Here is a 19,881-nt window from a genome sequence, read left to right as displayed (position 1 = left end):
CTGCGCGTCTGGAGCCCGTGCTCCGCAACAAGAGAGGCCGCGACAGTGAGAGGCCCGCACACCGCGATGAAGAGTGGCCCCCGCTCGCCGCAACTCGAGAAAGCCCTCGCACAGAAACGAAGACCCAACACAGCCAAAAATAAATAAATAAATTAAAAAAAAAATTACTTTGGCTTTTTGTAGTACCTATAACTAAAATGTGTCTTTCTTCACCAGGCCAGCTTTAATTTACACATAGAAAAAATGACACAAGTGAAAAAGCCAAATGACTAGAGTGAAGGTTTTCAAACTATTCACTCATTTTTCTTTTTACTGTACATATTTCTTAATTCTGACACATAAAATTCATTATTTAAGAGCTTCTGTTAAGCTTCTTCATGGGAAAGCTGTCATGTTAAGTTTTAAAATTTCAAGAGGCAAAAAGTGAAATTCGGTGATTGTTTTAAAACTGAAATACATGCTTACTATTCAGTATTTGTAGGTCACACTTTATAAACAACTAAGGACTAATTATGGAAGTTAATTCAAAATACATTTCAAATAAGAAATACTCATTATTTTTCAGGCCAGGCTCAGTAATTAGATGAAAGGGTCTTTTCCTTTTTCTTTTTTTTGCTTTTTAATTAATTAATTTATTTATTTTTGGTTGCACTGGTCTTTGTTGCTGGGCGTGGGCTTTCTCTAGTTGTGGCGAGCGGGGGCTACTCTTTGTTGTGGTGTGTGGGCTTCTCATTGTAGTGGCTTCTCTTGTTGTGCAGCACGGGCTCTAGGTGCGCGGGCTTCAGTAGTTGTGGCACGCGGGCTCAGCAGTTGTGGCGCACGGGCTTAGTTGCTCCGCGGCACGTGGGATCTTCCCGGACCAGGGCTCGAACCTGTGTCCCCTGCATTGGCAGGTGGATTCTTAACCACTGCACCAGCAGGGAAGTCCGAAAGGATCTTTTTCAAAAGCCAATAGACAATTTCTTCTCAATCATCAGAACTCCTTTTTAATACTGTGCCACCCCGAGAATACTCCTCTCCCCAATTCCCATCTCTGCTCACTGAAGTCTTTTTGTTCACTTATGGCCAACCGGCAATGGCATCTTTTCAATCAAGCTACCCTCACAAGCTACCCCACAGAAAGACTATCCTCTGGCATCTTCTCTGTAAGTCTTTCCTAGTCCTTGTCAGATCTGGTTTCTCTCCCTATTCCCTTGCCCTCCTCCAGTCTATCCTTACCCTACAGCCAGTATGTCCCATTGAAACACACAACAGATTGTGTCACAACTCTGCTCAAAACCCTCCAAAGCTTCCGGCTCACTCAGGGTCAAAGTCAGTGTCCTTGCAGGGTGGACAACGTACTTAGTGCTTTGGCCACTCTGCCATCTCCCTGAGCGTTCTCCCCTCCCCACTTACTTTACTCCCATCACTATGGCCCCTCAGTGTTCCTAGGGCACACCAAGTACACCCACCCCAGGGCCTTTGCACTTGCTATCCTCTCTACTGGGATGTTCTTGCCCTAAATACCCACATGGTTTTCACGCACCTCCTTTAAGTTCTGCTCTGCTGTCAACTACTCATTGAGGAGTTCTCTGGCCACCTGCTCAAATTGTGACAACTGCTATCTCATACACTTCCTATACCATACCCATCCCTTAATTTATTTCTCTTGTTAACACTCACCACCTACTAATGTTCTTATAACTTATCTCTCCCAACTAGAATGGAAGCTCCATGAGGGCAAAGGAGTATTGTCTATTTTGTTTATTGCCTGGCACAGAGAAGCCATTCAGTAAATATTAGCTGAACCGAAATTTTGCGTTGGTATTTATGTATATATGTTACCTTTCTTAACAAAGTAGAAGCTCCATTAGGATGGATCTTGTCTTAATCATCTTCATTTTCCCTGCATCACCTACCCTACTGTCTTACCTATAACAAGCCCTCAAAAATATCTGTGAAATACTGGATGGAATAGAAGAATACAACCATCCAAATGTGGCCTCGAAAGTTACTATAAAAGGTTTATTTAGTAAATTTATAAACAAGAATCTCTACTACCCCAAAAGACACTTATTATTAAAGTGACATCAAGACAGCCAACTCCTTCCACTTAAGGAAGATTATATTCACCTTTGCTGGTTCGGAAGGTGAGCATGGCAGGCTGTCCTTCACCTGCTGCACTCCTTGCCACCATCAAAACTTCGTAGAGACTCGATGGCTCCAGTTCCGTTAAATGGAGCTCATTTTCACTTCCTGGGACTCGAACTGTGTGCCATCTTCCCACCACGCCAACACCATCTTCCAGCTACTCGAGGGAAAATAAGGCATTTTTTTAAAAAAAGGAGATACAGGGCAGAAGAATCTTCCATTCCAACTGGATAAAAACTAGAAGTCATTCAATTCCAGATGAATTTTGGGAAGTAATACACTATCGAAAGTGAAAGAGATGTAACACCTCTTCACGTTAAGAAATGGAAGGAGACCTATAGCAAGAACTTAGGGATTCTCACTGTGAAAAGACTCCTGCTCCGTTAGCTGCCACTAACTTACGGCCTCAAGCAAGTTATTTGGTCACCCAGTTTGTTTCCTTTTCTTGTAATGGAAACAATGCTCCTTTCTTACTGGGCTAATGGGAGAATTAAATAAGTATACAATAACATGTATTAATGATAATATATACTATGTATAATATATGATAAATCAAAATATATACTATGTATGTCTATACATGTATAAATTATATAATTACGCATTATATATTTCCAACAGTCTTGCTTCATGTCTTGACACTGTTCAATGTGAGCTCGAGGAAACAGAAAGAGATCCAATCCGTTGGGTCTTGATTAATGGAACCGAGAGCCAACATTACATGGGAAGTTTCACGTGGATAAGAATGTCCGTGAAACTATCCGCATCTAGAATCATCAGGTTACAAACAGTGAATAAACTCTCAAATATCACCATGTTAATTTTTCCAGATATTAAAAATATTACTATAAGGGGAGGGATGGAGTAGGAGGTTGGGGTTAGCAGATGTAAGCTTTTATATACAGGATGGATGAACAACAAGGTCCTACTGTAGAGCACAGGGAACTATATCCAATATCCTGTGATAAGCCGTAACGGAAAAGAATATGAAAAAAAGAATGTATATATAGGTATAACTGAATCACTTTGCTGTATAGCAGTAATTAACACAACATTGTAAATCAACTATACTTCAATAAAAAAATACCTAAAGAAAAAGTATTACTGTTAAATGATGGATACCAAAATGTCTTGAACATAGAAAATTATTTTAAATACGAGTGCATCTCCTCCCATTTCATTCACAGTCTCATTAAACAAAGAGGGGAGATTTTTTTTCATTTTGCTTTAATAGAAGCCTGTGGATGAAAAACATCACCTGAAAAATCAACTGAGACAATCAAGGTTTACCATAATAAATGACCAAACAGTGTAAGGTTTTAATACAATTAAGAGAACTTGAAATGAAAACATTTGTCAGAGATTATAAGGGACAACTTTGTTCAAACAGTTGTTTCTAATAAGAAACTGCTTTTTTACTAAATAAACTTCATTCTGCCATCTCAGAGAGGGAAGGAATTACTTTTTAAAAATTGGTTTATAGAACTTTATACCCAAGGGGTTAAAATATTTGATTAAAAATGTCTAGAAGTTACTGGGTTCTTAGAATCCCAGTTTGAGGGGAAATTATTTGTACTTCATTCTTACTGCTTTTATAAGACTGGTAAATCCGGCATGATTGCTGGCATTTCTCTCCCAAACTCATCATTCTGGGACACTCCTGTTTCCTGCCACTCCACAAATGTGAAAGATAACAAGCATGTGTTATACACAGGATGTGAAGGTGTGAGAAGGAAAAGATGATAAATGAGAAGACATTACCTTTCGATACTTCACAAAATAGGCATTGATGGGCAGCCCGCCATCCTTCCCCGCCCTCCAGACCAGGTTGTACGTATCTGGTGTGTGCGTCTGTGGGGGGCTCAGAATGATGGGGGCATCGGGGACAGAGGTACCACTAGCATTTTTCTCTGATGACGATTCTGTAGCACTGGAATGTTCCTTCAACGGAAATGAGCTCAATAGACCAGTTTCTGAACCATCACTTTTATCATTCTGAGTGGGATCAGAAGGTGTGACTATTTCTGCTTTTATATTTGTTTCAAAAGGAACTGCAGAGAAACGGAGAAAGAAAAAGAGGAGATTGAAGAAATTCATTATTTCAGGGTCTCTCATACAGTGATCTAACACACTGTCAACACAGTTTGAGCCCTAGAAGTTAAAGTAGGTAACATTTCAATTTATGATTCATGGAAACATCTAATCTCCAGTAGCCATCTCTCATTCATGAAGGAGCAAATTAATTGTCTGAAAAATCAGTTCTATGATGCAGGAGTTTAGTAGCTGAGAGGATGCCATTCTTCCTTGCTCGACACCAGCATTCCCTCTTTTACAACAGCAATTTGCTAGGGTAACCTCAGAAGATTTTAAGTTGGAGAACAACTTTTAACTCTAGTTGGTAAATGAAACACAATGAGTAATGCATTCCCTTGGGAACAAAGTAAACTAAATAGTAAAGAAAAGGTCAAGAGTCAGGCTATTACCTACTGGGTAGCTAGTCTCCGAAGATATCTCAATGTTCACACCCTTGAGCAGTCCCCTCCCACGCTGAATCCGGGCTGCCCTGTGACTCGTTTTAACGGACACCAGGCCCAAGAGAGGCTGCGCTCTTCCAGGCTTAAGCCTTAAGAAGGCCTGGCACCCCTACTGCAGTGCTGCCACATACAGATAGATGTCCAAGCTACCCGTGGAGAGGGGTGATGGGGGGGAGGGAGAGGGGGAGGGGGAGAGGGGGCGGGAGGAGGGGGGAGGGGGGAGAGAGGGAGAGGCAGGGGATGTGGGTGGGGTCCAGCCCTTACAAAGATGCCACACGCGTGAGTGAAGCCACTTTGGCTGTTCCAGTCCCAGGTTAAGGGGCTAAGAGACAAGGGGCTAAGAGACTCCAAGTAAGGCCTGCAGAACCGCCCAGCTGCATCTAGTTAACCCACAGAATTGTCAGGTAATAAAGGAGCTGTTGTTTTAAGCTGTTCACCTTTGGGGGTAGTTATACAACAACAGATAACTAAATACCTACCCTACACACGTTAAGACAAGCCACAGGCAAGAAGAGGGAAGAAATGAAGCAAGACTAGCAAAGATAAAGGACGAATTTACTTGTTTCCAAATGAGCCCTCTCTGTGGATAGAACACAAGGTCGGCTTAAGAAATTGCCAATCTATATCATACTAAGTGAAATCAGTCAGAAAGAGATAAATACCATATGATATCACTTACATGTGGAATCTAAAATACGATGCAAATGAGCTCATCTACGCCACAGAAACGGACTCACAGATACAGAGAACAGACCTGTGGTTGCCAAGGGGGACGGGGGTGGGGGAGGGAAGGATTGGGAGTTTGGGATCAGCAGACGCAAACTAGTATATGTAGGATGGATAAACAACAAGGCCCTACTGTATGGCACAGGGAACTATATTCAATATCCTGTGATAAACCATGATGCAAAAGAAGATGAAAAAGAATGTATATGTATAACCGAATCACTTTGCTGTACAGTGGAAATTAACATAACATTGTAAATCGACTATCCTTCAATAAAATAAATTTAAAAAAAGAATTTGCCAATCTAAAGATAAAACAGGCAGACAGCCTTAATACTTATTACAATGAGCATACAGAATCTACACAGGAAGGTAAAAATAATCTATTTGTGCTGAAAAAAAATAAATTGGTCACCTACACCCAAAAAGAATTACAGATCACATATTATGTGCCAAGCATTGTGCCAGACACTTAATAACCATCATCCCATCTAATTCTCAAAACAACATTCTTAGGTAGATGGTAATATACCCACTTTACGGATGAAGAAAGTCGGGTTCTGAGAGATTAAGTGACAACAGCTGGCAGGAGAATGTTAGAGGTGCTGCAGTGAAAAAATGAGAGAGCAATTTATGAAAACAAATAAACTGCCAGCACAATAAAACCCGAGGGTCGACAGCCTAGTTTCTCTAAAGCACTATTAATACTGGCAATGAAAAGTCTCCTACTTTTGTGGAGGAAGGGAGCTGAGGAAACAACGGCAGAGTCTCCTTTCCACAATGAAGTCGGATTCCTGGTGCAAGGTGGGAGTGTATTAGGAGAACTACTGCAGTTTCATAGAGAACTGACCAAAAAACAGGACTAACAGTGGAAGGTCGGTTCTCTGGTTCTCTGTTTGTTTAAAAGAGAGAAAAGGTGTCCCAGAAGCATCCCCCATCAAAGAAAACAAGAAGCTAGTGGGAAAATAATATAGAAGAAAACTAATTAAGTTCGCTGACACAGCTTCCAAATATTGCTCCTGGAACAGTCGTGTTTATCTAGTGAGTCAGAATGTGGGCTGGATGTGAAGGGTGTGGTCGAGAGCCTGTTAATGCAGAGATGGACTCTAGCAAGTAGAGGCAATTAGCTGTGGCTCAGGGCAGTGGAGAAGGACCTTTTTATCATTAGTGTTTCATGGATCCTCTGGGCAGGTCACCACTGGGAAGTGGTATTTGGCTGTAGAAGAGTTTGAATACCACACGCCTCAGTTTATACAGAGGCATGAGAAAAAATGTTATGCTACAGCCTGTGTCTACTGCAGGAGTATCAAAATTCCACTTGTGTTCAGGCTGCAATGAGACTTTTCCATAACTTTTATCGAAAAGGGGATTCAATTAATTTTCTTCTACTATTCCCGATAACAGAATTTGAGCACTCACAGATACTAGATACAATTCATAAGGCCTTCACAGTACTTTCCAAAGGTTCTTCACATACACGATCTCAATTTATCTTCAAAATAACTCTGTGAAATGGTCAGAAGAGACATCTAGCATTTTTTAAGGTAGAATGTTTTTTGAATTGGAAAACAGATTGATAAAACTCTGGCTTTCTAAGTACTATAACTATGGTAATGTCTATGAATTAATGACTCTGAGTTGAAACCAGCTCAACAGGGAACGGAACCAGATCTGCCAAAGTTGTTCCCACTGTGACCACTCAAACCAGCAACCCCACCCTAAACTATTTAGGACCCCAGGCCAACTCCCATTATAGTTTTGAAAAGTTACAACTCACTCTACAAATATTTGTACATCCAGGACCTCAAAAACCCAAGGTCTCTGGAAAGAAAAGAAGGTGGGGGAGAGAGTCATCTTGCTTACTCCCCCCTTCATAACAAATAAAGTAAAGGCTGCCAGCATGCTAGAATTTAATAATAAGCTCAGATTCCCATGGGAAGAAGTGGGTTGTTGTTACCTGCTGTTCTGAGCTTTAATAGACTCAGCTAGACTTCAGTAATTACTATAGAGCACGTAAAAGAAGCAACGAAGGACCACTCAGGTAGGATGTAGCTCATGGGGTTACTATACATAAAAAATGGTATTTATCAAGACATAAAATCCTGGGAGTGAGGGGGATCTTAAAGATCTAGAAAGATCGAATCTAAACAAGTTATGTATCTTCTAAGGGCTTCAGATTTCTCATATTTAAAATGAGGGGCTTCCCTGGTGGCGCAGTGGTTGAGAATCTGCCTGTCCATGCAGGGGCCACGGGTTCGAGCCCTGGTCTGGGAAGATCCCACATGCCGCGGAGCAACTAGGCCCGTGAGCCACGACTACTGAGCCTGCGCGTCTGGGGCCTGTGCTCCGCAACAAGAGAGGCCGCGACAGTGAAAAGCCCGCGCACCGTGATGAAGAGTGGCCCCCGCTTGCCACAACTAGAGAAAGCCCTCGCACAGAAACGAAGACCCAACACAGCCAAATAAATAAATAAATTAATTAATTAATTAATTAAATAAAATAAAAATAAAGTGAGGCAGTTAGACAACCAGATACTTACCTAGTTCCATCAGCTATGACTGTGATGTCTATGGCTCCCTTTACCCTTTATTTACATAACATAATCACTTCAGGGACTTCCCTGGGGGTCCAGTGGTTAAGAATCTACCCTCCAATGCAGGGGACGCAGGTTCGATCCCTGTTCGGAAAACTAAGATCCCACATGGCGCGGGGCAACTGAGCCTGCGCGCCGCACCTGCTGAGCCCATGCGTTCTGGAGCCTGCACACCACAAATAGAGAGCAGCCCACACGCGGCAAAGAAGAGCCCGCATGCCACAACGAAAGATCCCGCATGCCGCAACTAAGACCCGACACAGCCAAATAAATAAATACATTTTAAAAAATAAAAAATTTAAAAGAAAATCACTTCAGCCAAATGATACCCAAGCAGTGCCTGCATGACAGCTGTCTTACAGCTAACAATATTGAGCACAGCCACTCCTATTTTTGCTTAGCAGAACAGATATATAAACACACACACGTACACATACATATACACATCCATATGTGTGTATAAATTTATGCAACACTTAACTACCTTCTTTATTTAAGGATTATTGAGGTCTACTAATATCAGTAACTATTTCTTCTTCCCTAAACACTACCAGAAGGGATAATTATAATTTAATAATAATTAGATAGTAATAATTGTAACCTAATACGTAGTATTTATTGAAGGCATTCTACTTCCAGACATCATTCTAAGCACTTTACAGGTACAGACTCCTTGAATCCTCACACCAGCCCTATGAGTAGGGCACCCTCACCAATGCCCACTGATATAAGATTTGAATGTGGATTAAGTCAAATTTGAATTAATTTGAATAATACTGATATTCTATATACCAGTACTCCAAATTAAGTCATCATCACCCAAAATCAGTAAAATATAAAGAATATTATATTATACACCCTATTAGAACAATAACTTTGAGTAAGGTTGAGGCAAATATACAGATGGGTGTTGTTTGACAGTACACGTGACTCAACATTCCCAATAAAAGCCAACTCTTTAGACTGAATACTACCCTTACTAAGGGCCCACCTGAAAATATCTGCAACGATATTTTCAGCTTAGAAAACCAAAAGCATTAATTCCCCAAAGAGGTCATACCTTGGGCTTGCTCCCAAATGAAAGTGTCCTATAGGAAAACTACAAGCTTAACAAACCCACCAGAAGTGGAGACCAAAGTTCATCTGGTTCGCATAAGGCCAAATACCAAACAATGCAGTTCTACATTTCACTGTTGTTGGTAAATACATATATATTTAGAGGTTGCTAGACTCATTAAAATCTACTTCAAATCACTTTATCCCCTACTATCAAAGGAAACCATTCACCTGGGAAAAGGTACTAATGACAACTCACCAACAGTGAGGACAGCTTCCGACTGTGTGGTGCCGTGTGCGTTTGCAGCTTCACAGGTGTACTTCCCAGCGTGTTCCCGAGTAACAGCCTGAATATATAGAGAGCTTGAGCCAGCCTGGGACATGATGAAGTACACAGGCTCCAGGTCAGAACCCCCAGGTCTTGATAAGTGCGGTTTTCGGGATTTAGATCTAAGAACTTGAGACAAATGGCTGGTTATCAATCCATGCCTGTCGTACCAACGAATGGTTGGAACTGGCACCCCGGTGGCATTGCAGGACAAAGTCACGGAGCCTCCAGAGGCCACCTCTGCACTTGCTGGTGCTGTAATTATAACAGGCTTGAGTCCACTGTCTGTTAAAAAAAAAGTAATTCACACAAATTAAGAACATTACAGTATCTACAATGCAAAATAATTTCATCCTATTACGTAAATGTTGTGTCGTGCGCAAGTAGCTGTCTTAGAAACATCTTTTATATGTGTGTTTCTAAACAGTGTTTTACATGCAGAACAGTGTGGTGAACATGTGCATTCACTGAAGTAACAGTGTTTGCAATGTCATTAGCAAGTAGTAATGATAATAGTAATGATTAGAACAAAGATATCTCCTTCCTTGTTAGTTCGCTTCTCAACTTTCACCAAGTAAAGCAGTCAATAAAAAGTAGAATTTTTCATCGTGTGGGCTCCTAGACATTTCCCACGTAGGTTGCCTGTCCTTCAGAAAGGAAGGAATGTATATAAAGGAATCCATAGAGAGGTTTCCAATTTGCATCCTCTGCATCTGACCACTGTAAATACAGAACATGTGAAGCCAAAACCTCAGACTTTAACATGAAAAAGGTGTAAAGAAGTATAAAACTAAATAATAGTCCTTCAAAAAGACAGTCAATTCCAGGGTGCAAAAATCTGATTACAAAAATCCTGGGAGAAAAACCTGTTCTGAATTACAGTTGACAAACATATTTCTGACCAAATACGTGAACAAATTTTTGTTTCTGAACAAGTGGCACCAACTCTTTCCTTTTGGTCCCAGGTATTTTTCGGGGGGGATTTTTAAGTGATCTCACAATGGAATATCGATTACAAATGACATTTTCTCCAGCACATCTTTCTCCTTTTCCAGTCTTACTTCCTGTGTTTGACGAAGTCTATCAACAATGATCAGATTTCTGAATTTTTACTAATCTAAAAAGTTTAAAATGCTTTCATGGGTCGTAACCTGCATTTCCCTCAGTACTAAGGAGGTTGACTATCTTTTCACATATTTATCTGCCACTCATTTTTCCTCCTCTGTCAAGTGCATTTTTTCCATTTTTCTATTGGATCCTTTATCCTTTTTGTAATGGTTCTGAATTCTTTGTAAGTACTAGATACTGCTCTTTTGTTAGTTACATATGTTACTAGTATCTTCTCTCAGTTTATTGCTTTTCTTTTCATTTTTAATGGTATCTTTAAATAATAAGGATGCTTTAATTTTAATGTAGTCATACCAATCTTTTCTTAAAAATTAGCCTAAAATGTCTTGTTGAAAAGTTTTACCCAGATCATATAGATATTCTTCTATATTTTCTTCAAAAACTTTGCCATTTTGCCTTTCATATACAGGTCTTTAATCCACTGGAAATTTGTCTTTGTGTACAATGTGAGTTAGAGATTTAATTTCTTCTTCTCCATTTTGATAACCAATTATCCTACATCAAATCTTGAAATGGATATCCTCCCCTTGGTGATCTGCAATGCCACCTAAGTCAAATCCTTAGTGCAAATCCTTTTTGCTGGTCTCTGTCTTGTTCCAAGAGTCTATTTGTCTGTTCCTGCACCAATAATACAACACTGTCTTAATTACTATAGATTTTTGTGTATGTTCTAATATCTGGTAAAGCAAGGTCCCCACTTTCTTGTTCTCCTTCTTTTAGAGTGTCCTTTAAATTACGTTTTCTGTCTGTTGCTAGTTGTAATGGTTAATTTTATGTGTCAGCTTGACTGGGCTAAGGGATGCCCAGATAACTAGCTGTGTTTGTGAGCATGTTTCCAGAAGAAATTAGCATCTGAATTGGTAAAGTGAGTATAGCAGATGGCCCTCCCCAATGTGGGTGGGCACCATGCAATCCGTTGAGGGCCTCAGTAGAACAAAAATGCAGAGGAAGGGCGAATTCTATGAGCTGAGCCATCGTTCTTCTGCCCTAGGACACTGGACATCAGTGCTCCTGGACCTCTGGCTTTTGGACTTAGGTTGAGACTTATACCATCACTCCTCCTCCCACAGCTCAACTGCATCATTGGCTTCCCTCCTTCTCCAGTATGTAGATGGGAGACTTGTCCTCCATAACTGTGAGAGCCAGTTTCCATAATAAATCTCCTCCTATGTGTATATTATATATCCTCTTGTGTTTTGTTTCTCTAGAGAAACCTGGCTAACACACTCGTACACAGAAAGGCAACATTCTTGTTTATTGGTCTTTATCCAGCCACCTTGCTAAAAGCTTTTATTATTTCTAACAATTTGCCATCAAACTATTGAGGATTCTCTATATTGACAACCATAGCAGCTGTGAATGAATAACGATTGAGTTTTCTTTCTCTCTTATCCTTACATCTTTCATTTCTTTTTCTTGTCATTCTGTACTGATTAGAATCTCCGCTATGATGACAACTAAAAGAGATTTTAAAGGGAATGCTTAAACATTTCGCCATTAAAAGTAATGTTTCCGGTGAGTTTTTGTTAGATACTCTTTATCAAGTTAAGAAAGTTCCTTCTATTTCTGTTTTCCTAAGAGTGTCTATCATGGATACTGAATTATGTCAGATGTTTTTTTGCTTCTATTGAGATAATCATGTTGTTTTTCTCCTTTATTCATTAAATAGGATGAATAATACTTTAAATTTTCTGATTGATTACTGGGATAACTCCTTAGTTAAACTTTATCTTTACTGATCCTATTTTATCTTCATTTTCTATTTAATTGATTTCTGCCCATATCTCTATTATCTCCTTTCTTCTGTTTTCTTTAAATCTATTCTGTTATTTTACTTAGTTCACTAATTTTCAGTTTTACTAGCTTTCTTTTATAAGCATTTAAGGCTATAAATTCTATGTTCCTTTTTCCTATAACCCACACAATTTGACACTCATTATCATTGAAAGAATTTTAAATTTCCATTATGATTTTTTGACCCAGCTGTTGAGAACTATAATTCTAAGTTTCCAAATACATGCCATTTAAAAATTATTTTTTATTATTAACATCTAAATTAATTGCACCAGGTTCAGAGAATTGGTCTCTATCATCCTGATTCTTTGAAATTTGAAATATTTATAACTCTCAGACAAAAGATTAATCTCCCTAATATATAAAGAACTCCTATAAATAAGAAAAAAGACCAACAACCTAATTTAAAATGGGCAAAAGACAATGAACAGTCAATACACAGGAAAGCAAATTCAAATGGCTCATAAACACATGATGAGATGTCCAACTTCATTCATAATAATAAAAAATATATAGATCAAAAGATACTTTTTTTTAAACCTATCAGATTGGCAAAGATTAAACAGAAATTTTGACAACACCATGCCTTGGTGAGGATATGTGGAAACATTGCTAGTGGGAGTGTAAACTAGTAACTATTTTGGAGAGCAATGATATCTATCAAAATTACCAAGGCAGATATGCTTTTATTCAGCAAGTTCATTTCTAAGAATTTATGTTAGAGATATTCACACATGTGCAAAATAATCTATGTAGAAGGACATTCATTGTAGACTTCTTGTAATAGTGAAGGATTAGAAACAGCCATCAATGAGGTACTAGTCAAATCATCACAACTATACAATGGAAGACTAAGCAGCCATTTTTAAAAAGAAATGAAAATAGTCTTTAATGTACCATATGAGAAGATGTCCAAGATATATGTGAAGTGAAAAGTTCAAGGTAATTTTTAAGGTAAAATTCAAGGAAAAATTTTTAAGGAAAAATTCAAGGTAATTTATATGAATGCTACCACCATTTATGTTAAAAAAAAAAAAGACATCGTTATTAAATGCACACAAGCTCACATGTTATATGTAATTGATTATACATACATACAAGGATATTCAAGAAAATGATAAAACTAGTTAGTTCTAAAGAGAAATCTGGCTGGCTGGGGAACATGAGTGAGACTTCTACCATGTGCTTTTCAAAATTATGCCTTTTCAAAACTATGTAGTATCTGTTGAAAAAATATTATAAAAATTTTTTTTAAATGAGCGTGATTAAATAAGGTTGCTTCTTCATGGAAATGCCTACCTGCAACTAGAAAGGAACATGGAAAATGAACACTGCTCTGTTATGGTGATAGGATTATTTCCTTTTTTGAAAAAAGGATTTAATTTTTAACCAGAACAAAACCCCATCTGTAACGTAAAATCTCCTATGATTACATGACCTAAAAGCCTACCGTTTTCAATTTCCAGTCTCCCAGTAGACTGCATAAATCCAATCCCATTATCTGCTACACACTGATACAGCCCAGAATCTTCCGTGGTAACACCCCTGATTTTCAATCCATTTCCCACAGTTAGATGTCGTGGGGAACGATGAATGGGCCGTGCGTTGTGAAACCAGGTACGGTTGGGGGTTGGGTTCCCATGAACTTCACACGTGAATTGTACCGTGGCACCCAGAGACACTGTCTGATCCTGCAGTCCTTTAGAAATGGAAGCATGTTCTAAAAATAAAACAAATAAGAACTAATGAGAACCTACTGTATAGCACAGGGAACTCTACTCAATACTCTATAATGACCTATATGGGAATAGAATCTAAAAAAGAGTGGATTATATGTGTATGTATAATCGATTCACTTTGCTGTACAGCAGAAACTAACACAATATTGTAAATCAACTATACTTCAGTAAAAAGTTAATAAAAAATAAAATAAATAAAAAAATATAAATTAAAGTCTAGCCCTCAAGATGTACTTTATAAAAAAATATAAATTAAAGTCTAGCCCTCAAGATGTACTTTTTAAATTATCACATGAGTCATACCAACTCTCCTCTCTATTAATAACTAGTTGAAACTGAATTGTATTATTTCCTCACATACTCCCATCCACCATGGTCATCAAGAAAAAATTAGAAATGTATTTACTTTCCTCCAATAGGATAAACCATATGTTACTAAAACATTATAGCCTCTTTTTATAGATCTCTCCTCCCACTTAACCACCCCCCGCTAACCCAACAAATGCACACACACATACATACATACATGCAGAGTTTCTAATCTTTGGCTTCTCTGAGCATTTGTTACAGGTGATCTGTTTGAAATAAAGTAATCATTTCCCTGGATTTCACACTACACAAAAGCCAAAACAGAAGAATGCTTATTTGGAAGTTAAATTCTTTTTATGCTCAATTCTGCTTTGAGGTTACGTGTATTCTGGGCAAAAATTTTCCTTTCGTATCCATCAAGTCACTCTTTACCTGGACAGAGTTCATCATGTATCGGCATTTGTAACATATGCCCAAATTAAATGATTATGCATATTAATCTAGTCCTAATTATCATTAAATTTTAAAGCCCACTTGCCACACACTTATATTAATTCCAGTGTAACCTATGTCAGGCCACTGTTGCACATAAACAGGTGCAGAAGGTTTACAAAAACTGTATTTATTATGAAAACCTTTTTTTTCCGGTTTTCATGAAAATCTGTTTTGATAAAGGAAAACATTTTTGCTGCTACACATGACAGTGAGATAGGTAGCTGGAAGAAAGGAATAGCTTTGAGATAAATAGTATATATAGAAATATGGGTGAAAATAACACAAATTTTATGAGCCAGCTATAGTGAAAGCATTCCAAAAGGGAAAATAAAATGAAATGATTTCTTTTTGAGATGACATTTTCTAGTCAGTACTCTGTCTTAGTTACGATTACTGGACACTACACACTGATACAGCCCAGAACCTTCCATCCTGTTGAATTCCAGTCTCTTTCCTCCACGTCATCGAGAAGGAAGAACCAGCTCTGTAAATAAGTCCCCTACGTATGAACCAGTTCCATTCCGAGAGTGCGTTCATAAGTTCAATTTGCTCCTCAGTCCAACAAAGTTAGCCTAGGAACCCTACTAACAATCGTCTATATAGTACAGAACAAGCTACATCACCGCTGCTTTTACACTTGCTTCAGGACATCCTGGGCTTGAAATAAAGATACTGTACTATGGTACTCTATACAGTACTGTACAGTACACAAAAGCACAGCCACTTGTAGAGGATGCACACACGTGACAATGTACACCAGACACGTGAACTAACTTACGTGATTGGACATGCGAACGCACGTTCGCATCTTTGAAAGTTTGCAACTTGAAGGTTCGTATGTAGGGGACTTACTGTATTGTGTAACCAGGTTGGCGGGTGAGGTTCCCAAGAACATCCCAGGTGAAACGCTCTGTGCCACCCAGAAACACTGCCCAACTCAGCAGTCCTTTAGAGAAATGAAGCTCATTTTGGTACTGGGGTAGCTATTTCTAGGTAGTCTCTATTCCATTTACGGTTCACAAATAGATCTTCTACTCAAACATCAGTTAGACCAGAAAAATAGCCTGACTTGAAAAAACACTTAACAAGTAACATCTTACCAAGTACATTCACCACGTAAGTCACGTGTTTGGTGTCTCCAGACTTGTTTCCCACCACACAGGAGTAGTTGCCAGAGTCCGCCGGATCAATGCTGTCCGTGGCAAGATGCGAATGCAACCTTCTCCACTTGCTTCCCGGCACAGCGTCCTCACCGTCCTTCAGCCAGCGCACGTGAGAAGCTGGGATCCCACTTACCACACACTCCAGGGTCACAGGGCTACGAGAGAGAACAGCTAACGCCTGTGAAAGGGTGGGGTGAAGAATGTGAAAGTCATCTGAAGAAGGGCCTGGAGAAAGAAGGGAAAATAAAAAATCATTATTCTTACGTATTCACTTCCACCCTCTTCCTTAGCAAAGCTGTGAGTTTCCCCATCTTCCCATTTATTCTTCTTTACACTATGAGGTCCTGTTTGGTAACTAAATCATTTTCAGTTGAGAATTAAATTTAAAAGACTTGATGACCCTTTAGAGCTACTTCTGAATTAGCAGTTTGGAAATGCTGAATTTCTCAACAAGTATGTGGACTGTTACTTAACTATGCTTTGACTATTGGTGCTACTACAACTCGACCACCCTAAGCTAAACATCAGCTATGACTTATCGTATCTCGAAGAGAACAGGTAAATATTTTTTCATAATTCACAGTTAGCTACCAATTTGATTACCACTGATATAAAGTGATATTTGCTCACTAATTTCTTTTTATTTGAGCAAAGGGCGAAGTTCTCCACATGAATTCTATCCTGTCATCTTGACCAAAATTCTCTTCTAAAAAGTCATTATATTTTTAAAACATATACAGTACTATGCTATAATGCATTTATGCATGTAAAGACTTTCTCATGATAAACAAACAGGATCTGAAAGAAAAATGAACTCCCACTTCCCAACTTTTTATGAGAAATGCTTCTGAGAACTCTTCCCAGTGACCACGATTCCCCCAAATACTTACGACTCACAAGGAGCTTCTGGCCAATGGGTTCAACTTTTAATTCATGTGTGACAGGATTAAAAGCTGCACATTTATATGACCCCTTGTCCTCTAAGGATACATTCAAAATCTGAAGATTCCCTGATGGAAGGATTAAGTAATTCTCTGAGGAAGGAAGGGAATGCAGTTAGGCCTCTCTCTTTATGAAGGACACAAGTTAAAACTAACAAAGGTTGATAGTTATGCTTTAAATGTAGACGTGACATGAGCAGCAAATAAGCAATCAGGGAAAATTCATTAAATGAAGGAAAAGGAAAGTCAAGGCAGAACAAAAAAAGTCAACAGCACTACAGTAACAAAATCAAACCCATCAGAGCCCCAAGACAACAGATCACTCACTGAGAACACCACAGCACAAGAAACATATTTAGACAAAGATACAATGACCACAGCTGCCACTTTGGGCAAACCCCTGCCTGCAGCACTGACCACTCAGTAGTCATTCACGTCTTCATTCATTTCTTCTCAACAATATGTACTGAGAGCCTATTTTCTGCCAACAACGGCCTGTGCACAAGTGATACAACAATGAAGCAAGCAGATAAAGCAAGCCCTGCACTCATGCTGCCAACGCTCCAATGCAGGGACAAGGTGGCAGAGAAAGGGACAAATGACAAACAAGCAAACAGTAAAACATATAACACAGTGGTACAGAAAATGAAGCTGAATAAAGTGGACAGAGCGACAGAGCATATTATTTTAGACAGTGCCATGAGGGCGATCTTCTCAAAGGAAGTGATATCTGAGTAGATTCCTGAATGAGTTGAAGGAGTGAGCCTTGGGGGTGCGGGGTTGTAATCATTTCTATACTGTCTTCTATACTATGTTCTATTTCATACTGTAACCATTTGTCTAAACTACTCCACTTGACTCCCAATAGTAGAAACAATATATCTTATGTATTTTTGTGTCTACAGCCCCTAGCACACAGAGCTTAATGGTAGTTGGTTAATCACATTTGTTCTCTGGGTGCCACTGGCTTGTCGTAAGAGGTCTCACCTGTGGAATGTTTCAGCCACTTTCCCCGGATTTTATAGCGCACCTCAGCTTTGGGGTTACTATCTGGTACCTTGCAGCCAATGAAACCAGTACTTTTTTCTTCTGCTGTAATAACATGCTTTGTTGATGAACCAAAATCACCAAGAACTAAAAGAAATAAGTAAATAAGTAGATAGATAAATAAATAAATGTAAATTTGAACTCTCTTTCCCAAAGGAAATTTTAAAACTAGAAACAACATCTGCACCATGGCCATTTGTGGCAGCTAATCCCAGTTCCCAAAGTAGCAGGATCTTTTTATCTTAGAAAGCAGTTGGGGTAGAGGTGCACAGTTGAGAGCTGGAGCTTAGTCATGGCACCCTTTTCCAGAAGACAATGCTTCCAGGAGACTACAAGACAAGCAAACTGTTCTTAAAACATTAGGGAGAACTATGAAGCCTAATTGTTCCCATTCTGTCAAGATAAAGCCTTCTTAATCCAGTTTCTCATCAAAACTCACTTTCCCTACGCGTCCTTATTCTGTTTGTAGCTACTCACATGGCAATAAAAGGGTTTCCAAGAATGAACCGAGGATATCAAAAAAACAAACAAAAAAAAAGCAGTGTATCGTTTGAATTACCTGAATATTCTAACTAGGTCTCAATTTCTCTCGGTTTAAGTTGACTACAGCTGGAGGCTGCATGGAAGGGCTCTTTATTATTGCCAGTGCTGAAAGCACTCTGCAGCTCCTAGGAATTCAGCCCTCCGGTGTGTGGCTTGGGGCTGTCCATGGGTCACAGCTCTACCAAAACATTTACTCTTCTCAGTTATGACAAACTCACTACTCCTGGGGAATCCAGATTTGTTCTGTAAATAGGGGTGCCCTCACAAAGACGTTTTCCATTACTGGAAGCCATCACCATTTGAAAGGCAGATGGCTCAAACTTACTAAGAAAACCACACATTCCAGATTTTTCCATAAGTTCAATACTCAACATTCCTTTCTTTTACAGTTATTTTTCTACCCCGCTTCTTTAGCCTGGTTTCAATTAAATTAATGAAAATCATTCTGTAATCAAGGCAAATAAAACAATTAGATGTGAAAAAAAGATAAAGGACTGCATGAAATAACTGTCAAAGCAGACAACAGCTTTTTTTGTTGTTGATATTAAGGACTTTTAAATACTCACAAAGAAATTCAGATTCACATTAGAAAACTGTCCTAACGCTGCACAAAATAATTTCCATATCCCTTGTTACAAAGGAAGACACTAAGCAAGGCTCAAGTATCGTCCCCCAGGTTAAACACACAGCAAGTGTCAAGGCTGGGATGAGAACTCATACGTGTCTTACTCCAAAGCCCATGCTCCTCCCACTACTCAAAAAAATGCAAGTATTAACAGTAATTTCAGGAAAAAAGCATGTATAACAGGGACAAAATCAGACTCACCTGCAGTGGATATGGTTGCAGGACCACTCACAATGGCGCCAATGCTATTGTTGGCAATGCACTGGTAATAACCCGAAAGGGAGGGGTTAAGAGAAAGGATAGTCAACCTCCCCTGATGAACCTTAATCTGTTCCACATTTCTGTCCAATCTTTTTCCATTATGCAACCATGAGATACGAGCAGTCACAGGTTTAGCAGAACAATGCAGTACTACAGGTCCACCAAGTTTCTGGACAGCAGACAATGGCTCAGAAATAAAATAAGGTGCCAAGTCTACAAGGGAACAGTCCCCGTGTGCAAAGGGGTGGGGGGAGTGGGAGAGAAGAGGAGATAAGGGGAGAGAGAAAGAAGAGCACGTTTAATACACTTCATCTGAATCTACACAACGAAAGGCAATCCCTTACTTTATCTATACGTTATGGTCCTTAGAGCTTGTAAGAGTTCTAGGAACATTCTTATATTTTGGAAGAAGTAAGGCAACATACCAATGTAGAACTTAACAATTAGGGCAGCACAGATGAGAATCCTT

General features: G+C 39.1%; 1 protein-coding gene across 8 annotated transcripts in view; it reads right to left on the bottom strand.

Annotated features, from left to right (window-relative positions):
* Nucleotides 1-19,881, bottom strand: part of CDON (cell adhesion associated, oncogene regulated) — a 102,930-nt gene that overhangs the window by 39,829 nt on the left and 43,220 nt on the right. For all 8 annotated transcript variants that reach the window (XR_011075352.1, XM_068554359.1, XM_068554358.1 and 5 more), the window contains 8 exons: nt 19,353-19,625; nt 17,924-18,070; nt 16,886-17,029; nt 15,933-16,220; nt 13,740-14,009; nt 9,299-9,652; nt 3,892-4,181; nt 2,113-2,287 (listed from right to left, as the gene is read on the bottom strand). Coding sequence is in view for 7 of the 8 variants with exons in the window: in XM_068554359.1 (XP_068410460.1) it covers nt 2,113-2,287; nt 3,892-4,181; nt 9,299-9,652; nt 13,740-14,009; nt 15,933-16,220; nt 16,886-17,029; nt 17,924-18,070; nt 19,353-19,625 (1,941 nt within the window). In the remaining variant the exon portion in view is untranslated. The remainder of the gene's footprint in view (nt 1-2,112; nt 2,288-3,891; nt 4,182-9,298; nt 9,653-13,739; nt 14,010-15,932; nt 16,221-16,885; nt 17,030-17,923; nt 18,071-19,352; nt 19,626-19,881) is intronic.

The sequence above is a fragment of the Eschrichtius robustus genome, chromosome 11, assembly GCF_028021215.1.
Source record: "Eschrichtius robustus isolate mEscRob2 chromosome 11, mEscRob2.pri, whole genome shotgun sequence".
In the NCBI taxonomy this organism is placed as follows: Eukaryota; Metazoa; Chordata; class Mammalia; order Artiodactyla; family Eschrichtiidae; genus Eschrichtius; species Eschrichtius robustus.
The sequence above is the reverse complement of the archived record's forward strand: the minus strand, read 5'-3'. Positions and strand labels throughout refer to the sequence as shown.